This window comes from Scomber scombrus, chromosome 14, assembly GCF_963691925.1.
Source record: "Scomber scombrus chromosome 14, fScoSco1.1, whole genome shotgun sequence".
Classification (NCBI taxonomy): domain Eukaryota; kingdom Metazoa; phylum Chordata; class Actinopteri; order Scombriformes; family Scombridae; genus Scomber; species Scomber scombrus.
In genome coordinates, this window is record NC_084983.1 from 6,625,436 (window position 1) to 6,632,253 (window position 6,818).

A 6,818-nucleotide genomic window follows, 5' to 3' on the forward strand; every position below is an offset into this window, starting at 1 on the left:
TTTTCTTCAGGTGAGCCGTAACCAGGGCTTCAGGGTAAAGCCAGTACATAACTACCTTAAAGGACCAGTGTGTAGGATTTAGTGACATCTAGTGGTAAGATTGCAGATTGCAGCCAACTGAATTACAACTGAAACCACTCTACGGTAGCAAAAACACAAGACAAGAAGGGATTATAAACTAATTGAATACACCTATGAATATTATTATTAATTGGTACAATTTACGTAATGGAGCCATCGTTAGTGTTATTATTTACACCTGTATTTAATCGACCCGCATCTACAATTCACTTCACATTCTGTCTGTTTCATTTTCTTGCCCTCTCTCTTTACCAATGAGAGAGCAGCTAGAAACTAATCGTCCAACATGGATTACACCACACTCTGACTTCTTGATCATTAACTGTAACTCCAAAAGCTTTTGACCAATGGGCATGTATGCCTGTTGCACCTGCCCACAAAAAAGTTATAAAGTGTAACTGTAAACTGGTGCAGCAAAACTAGAAAAAAGAATACACCAAAAAAGATCATTCCATCAGTGATATTTTCATTTGTTGTCAAATGTTTTGTATTGTTAGGTTCTAGTCTAATAATATTGAAGCAAATCTAATTCAAAATACCTCCTGCCGACAGTGATACTGAAGGATAAAAACCTTGATTGCAACTTCAAGGAGTCGGTGGGAGAATGTTAACCCGCTGACTCACCTCATAGTTGGATCCTATAAGCGCAGGGTGACAGCGAGCAATGCAGGGGCCCTTTACTAATGCTGAACGTCTCAGCAGAGTGTCAGTGCGAACACATCTGTGACATACAAATAAAGCCAGAGACAGCAGCAATAAAAGTCTGTCAGGCAGTCTTTGAGAAACCACAGCTTATTAATTCCCCTCTGGTGACGTTAATAACATGAGGGGCTGCTGAAAAAGTCACTGCACATACAGTATCTGATAGTAGACAGATAACAGACAACTGTGAATACTGTGTGCTGAATATGGTTATAATTACCTCTGTGTTATTATTTCACAAAGGTTTGACGAAAATGTCTTGAACTTTGGTAAAATAATATAAAACTTTTTGTCTTTTAAACATTCAATAGCATATTTGTGTTAGTATTTATGGGTATGTGTGTGTGTTCATTTGATGTCTGACATTCCACTGTGTATTTAATATGAGGCTGATAATAGCGTAGAACTGCGTGTAGCCTACTGTATATCACATTATGTAATGGCTGACACAAAGGTATGATAGAAACAGTATGTTAGTCATATCTAAGTATGACTGAATATCTTCTGGCTCTTTGGGACTTCCAGAAAGGGGAGGGGGACAGATTACACACACCATGACGTAGAAAGGTTTAACAGTGCACCGGTCAGCTGTCACTGGGGAGGGCCTTTCTGTTGGATTCCTTTCCAGTGCTATGTCTGCCACAAATAGATATTCTAGTACCTTCCCTAAATGTGTTGGGGGTGTGAGTTGGGGAGGGCTTGAATCAGAAAGGAGGGCTCTGTTGACAGGGGTGGGTGGTGTCAGTGTATATAAAAGCCCTCAGCTGAGGGGCAGACAGCACATTGGAAAAACACTTTCTGAGAGGCCAAAGGGCTATTCATCTGCCGCCAGCAGTTCTCCATTACAGCAACACCACTCTTCCACCTAAAAACAAAGCAGCCATGGCAGAGAGACGTATTCCTTTCACCCTGCTCCGCACCCCAAGCTGGGACCCATTCCGTGACTGGCACCAGAGCCGGATCTTCGACCAGACCTTTGGTATGCCGGCCCTGCCTGAGGACTTTGCCACATTCCCAAGCACCCACTGGCCAGGATACATGCGGCCTTCGGCCCTTGCCCCAGACATGAGCACCATGATGCCCCACGCCCCCATGATGTACCCCGGTGCCATGATGTCCCCCGGTGCCATGATGTCCCCCGGTGCCATGATGTCCCCACAGGCTCGTGCCCTGACCCGCCAGATCAGCAGTGGCATTTCAGAGATCAAGCAGACCTCAGACAACTGGAAGGTGTCCCTGGATGTCAACCATTTCTCGCCTGAGGAGCTGGTGGTAAAGACCAAGGATGGTGTTGTGGAAATCACTGGTGAGTTTGTACTGCAAAGCTACCTACTGCATGCTGATTTAAGTATTTTCATAACCTCATATCCTAAAAACGTTAAATGTACTAAGGCAATTCATTGTCAGGAAGAACCAGTGTAAAAGCAATGCAATAGCCCCCAAAAATGTGCTCATACAGAACAGGTTCATTGGCAGGCACTTAGTATAATGTCTCATTGTGTGTACTTAGGTTTGTGTCTTTTCCTGCTATACTACCAAACAAAAACACATAGGATAAAAAAGAAGGAAACCTTGCTGGGTCAAACACAAGGCAGATGCATTGCTGCAGAGTTATGTAACATCTTGAGACAATAAACTGAATTCCAGCACGCTGAAGGGCGGATGCTGTTGGATGCATGCCTGCTAGATGCAAAACAATATTCTATTCAACATGTGGAAGTCAAGTTTAACAGCAGCCAAGAGATGAACACAGTGTAATAATGGTTTCCTGTGCGTCCATATACTTGTGAAGGACCAAAGCAACAAAATAAAAAACCTGAAAGAAGTGTAGAATGGATCATATAATAGCTTAGCTCTTTGAAGCCATGAGCTCCTTTTAGTCTCCCAGTCAGTGTCAGCCTCTCTCACTGCCATTTCACAAAGCATCATTCTCTTAGAGTCAAGAATTTGAGTAAGGGATTTAGCTGTGACTCAGACACTATGTCTGCTACTTTAAAAGGACTGCTGGATCTTGTCCATAGTTCAGGGGTCTGACTATAGACAGTGTCTCACTTCTGAGAGACTGGACATGGTCAGAAACACAGAAGATAAACAAAGCTCAGGATTCCGTCTAAGTGGAATTTGCCACCTCGTATGTCTCATATGTCACAAGCAGACATGGATGATATGTTTAAAGATGATATCATTGGCTTGAGTGATGTGCTTTGTATACACATCGACCGCTTTATACTACTGCCCTCTCCTCTGGCTTCTTTATGCATACTCACAAGTAATGACCCTCAATATAGTTGCTGAAAAAGTTCCTTCCTCGTCCCAGCTGCTGACAGTCTTGTCTTGTTGAAAGGCAGACAGCTCCCCAAGGAAGAGAACCTTTATCTTCACGTTGTCATAACAAACATATCACTGAGTAGAGCCAAAATGAGAGCCAATGTTCCAACATCACAGCCAGGCATCTGGGTGCCTCTGAGGGGTTTGACTATGCCTGATTAAGACTGGTGATACATCTGTGGTTACTTGAGCAGGAGGTGTACAAGATAAAAATAGCACAACAAAGGCATCTGTAAACACAAAACACGGTCATTGAATAGTATCCAGTTTCAAGTGTATCACAGCTCTAGTATAAATTATAGTATTAGAGATATTAACATGTCAGGACATATTGGGAAATATGCTAATTCACTTTCTTGGCAAGAGGTACAGGCAGCTGACAAATGAAAGGAAAAACTGGTGCAAGCCTGAATGCTTGACCCTACAGTGAGGGGATCTGGTGGCTCTGTCATGCTGTGGGGGGCATTTTGCTGGCATGATTTGGGCCCACTTGTCCACCTAAAGAGAAGAATCACTGCAAATCAATACAAAGTTGCTGTGCGTGATCACCTTTATCCCATGATGAAACATTTCTATCCTGATGAGAGTGGTCTCTTCCAGGATGACAGTGCCCCCATCCATAGGGCACGAAGGCTCGCTGAATGGTTTGATGAGTGTGAAAGTGATATGAATCCAATGCTATGGCCTTCACAGTCACCACATCTCAACCCAACTGACCACCTATGATAGATTTTGGACCGAAATGTCAGACATCGCTCTCCACCACAATCATTAAAAACACCTTTAATGTGTCACCCATCTTTAGATGAGAAGGTTAATACCACTCTCAGGTCTGTATAGAAAATATGAAGCTAGACCCAGGAGCTGGTTAGCTTAGCTTAGCATAAAGACTGAAAACAGGGGGAAACAGCTAGCCTAACCCTGTCCAAAGTTAACAAAATCTACCCACCAGCACTTCTACCTGTCATTATTACACTTTAACTTTTGTATGGATTAAGTGATATAATGATAGACAGATCTTGTCTGGTGGCTTATAGCAAACAAGAATAAGTATATTTCCCAAGTTTTTGAACAGTTTTTTAAAGTACCTACATTTTGGCTTGGTATCTGACATACCGTTAATAATACTTATGCAGAGTGTTTCATCAATTACAGTAGGCTCAAACATAGATTAGCAAGAGAAGGTGTTTAATTTAAGTATACCCAAGTGCTGAGATTGTGAGTAATAGCTCAAAGTAATGGCCTTCTGGGACATTTAATTGAGCTGAGCCAAAATTACTATATATTTGATGTTGCTTTACCTGTTTTGACAAGACAAAATCTCTGCCATTGAAAAAGACAAAATCCTGAATCTAGGTTAGTTTAACTCTTTAAAATGCAATCAAGTTTCATTTTAAGTGAGTGATGATGATTGTTATGATAACCGTTATAAGGTATAATAGCTCAAACACCTGCTATCGTTTAAGACTCTGTGTGTGTGTGTGTGTGTGTGTGTGTGTGTGTGTGTGTGGGGGGGGGGGGGGGTCTAATCAAGCAAGTCTAATCATTAATTTTAAGGTGGAGACTTGGTATAAAGTTAAGGTAAGTATAGGGTTATGTGAAGGTTAGGGCAAAGGTTAGGGTTAGGCATGTGGTAATTATGGTTAGTGTTAGGACAAGTCTCCAGGAAATGAATGTAAGTCTAATGAAATACTACTGTGCGGATGTGATGAGGTGAGCCCTAGGCTATATTTGCAGCAGTTTATGCCATGCTAAAAGTGGAGCATACCAATGTGGAATTGACAGATAGGAGATATAAAATTATGAACACAGCTCACAGCTGTAAAACACCATGCAGTCATTCCCTCCATTCATGCTGTATTCATTTGCTCGAGCAGCTTCTGCAACCACTGTCGCTTCTACTTCCACATAAATGTAATATGACTTATTGCTTGATGCATCATGATACATTCTTTTTGTTATAGCTTAAAGTGAATGTATCTTTTCTGTGTCCATAGGCAAGCATGAGGAGAGGAAGGACGAGCACGGTTTTGTATCGAGAAACTTCACCAGGAAATACACGTAAGTTCGTCAGAGTTATGCATTCATTATCAAAGAATAAGCCTGTGTAATTACATTTTACCCACATTAGTTCTGATCATTTTTTACACGAATGTTCTCCAGTTAATAAAAGGAGGCTACAATATGTTAACTCACTTCAAAACTTCCCAAATTCACGACTATAAATCAATTAGTCTCGGCTGTTTGATGATGGCTTTGCAGTGAACTTTCATGGAGGAAATGCATTCCTCGGGCTGGCTCCAGATTCCTGTGATTCTCTTATCATGGCTTTGCTGCCGTGAGTCTCTTTAGTTTGGGGTTGTACTGGCCTGTACAGGGCTGGCTGCTGCTGATAGCTGAATTTCATGCTCTGAAAAGCAGCAGCAGCAACAGCAGCAGCAGCAGCAGCCTCCACCTCCTAGCGTTCAGCCCTCCTCTTTCTGAGTTTTTAGCTGAATAGGGCTCTGCTGCCATCCAGGGGCCACAGCACACACTGAGAATACAAACTGGGATTTGGTTTCCCATCAAGACTTGTTAGGGCATTCACATTTCAATCAGTCTTTGTTTAATTAGTAGCAGTGATGCTTTATTAATCAAGTCTGGTGCTTTATGTAAATTCACTGCAGTGGTTTGTTTAATGTATAGCCTAACAGGTATTTTATTTCTCCCTTGTAGCCTCCCCCCTAACACTGACGTTGAGAAGGTGACCTCCTCCCTGTCTCCTGAGGGGTTTCTGACCGTCGAAGCTCCTTTGATCAAACAGGCCATCGAGTACTCCGAGACCACAATACCTGTCACCATGGACAACAAAAGTGGCGTGGTGAAGAAGTAGAAAGAAAAGCAACACACTGTCTCCCACCTACACACACACACACACACACATTCACACGTTCAAGTAAACACTTTACTTTGACAAACTGCTTCTAGAAAGGTGAGGCAGCAGCTTATTGCCTCCTCTGATGTAAGCGTTTTACCTAAAGCAGCCTTCTTCACAAGCGAGGGGGTTGCCCTCGCTCTTCTCTCTCCCCTCCGTTTTTGGTAATGAGCCGACCCCAGCTGAGCGCACTGTGTAAACACATCTGCACCAGTGCCATATGCCTGCTCTTTCTGCGGTAATTACACTCTTCATCTGAATGTAGGAAATCTCAGCTTGGCCCCTCTCAAAGTCTTCCCTCTCACTTAAACACACACACACACGTACACACCCTCCTCATTTCTGTTGAGTGAATTCCCTTTCATGCCTCTCCAGACACACTAAACATAACAGCAAAGCGGACTGCAATAGCAGTGATCTTGTAAATGATGGTGCCAAGGTCCCAGGAGAGCATACACACCTCCACCTTGAATGCAAAACAATCTCACAGTGGTCTCCCTGGACTGGAAATAGACTGGTTTCATCAGCGTTTGCCTTTGGAAACAAACTATTCAGTCCCGCAAACAGAATAAAGAACAAACAACATACTGACTCTTTTTTTCTCTCTCTCTTTTTTACGTTACAAACCCTGCTGTATATTTGTATGCTGGTGACACGACATCAGTTGTCTTCCTTTTCATGGAGCTAACATACTTAAGCAGCTACTGTGAGCTGTGGAAGGTCTGGCAACAAAAAGATAGTAGCTAAATAGAAATGCTAAGCCTTTTAATGTCACAGTTTCTTATGCTAAATT

At 42.5% G+C, this 6,818-nt stretch overlaps 1 protein-coding gene across 1 annotated transcript; it reads left to right on the forward strand.

Annotated features, from left to right (window-relative positions):
- The first annotated feature begins 1,582 nt into the window (after window positions 1-1,582).
- Window positions 1,583-6,610, forward strand: hspb1 (heat shock protein, alpha-crystallin-related, 1). The gene is made up of 3 exons (XM_062432785.1): window positions 1,583-2,089; window positions 5,109-5,172; window positions 5,827-6,610. The coding sequence occupies exons 1-3, from the start codon at window positions 1,666-1,668 to the stop codon at window positions 5,981-5,983; spliced, it is 645 nt and encodes a 214-aa protein (XP_062288769.1). The 5' UTR covers window positions 1,583-1,665; the 3' UTR covers window positions 5,984-6,610.
- Window positions 6,611-6,818: the final 208 nt, after the last annotated feature.

What these genes read in the sequence shown, in the direction of transcription:
- hspb1 (XM_062432785.1), top strand. Translation starts at nt 1,666, where the DNA reads ATGGCAGAGAGACGTATTCCTTTCACCCTGCTCCGCACCCCAAGCTGG. An exon ending in TGGTGTTGTGGAAATCACTG is followed by an intron (nt 2,090 to 5,108) that starts GTGAGTTTGTAC and finishes CTGTGTCCATAG; the next exon opens with GCAAGCATGAGGAGAGGAAG. An exon ending in AACTTCACCAGGAAATACAC is followed by an intron (nt 5,173 to 5,826) that starts GTAAGTTCGTCA and finishes TCTCCCTTGTAG; the next exon opens with CCTCCCCCCTAACACTGACG.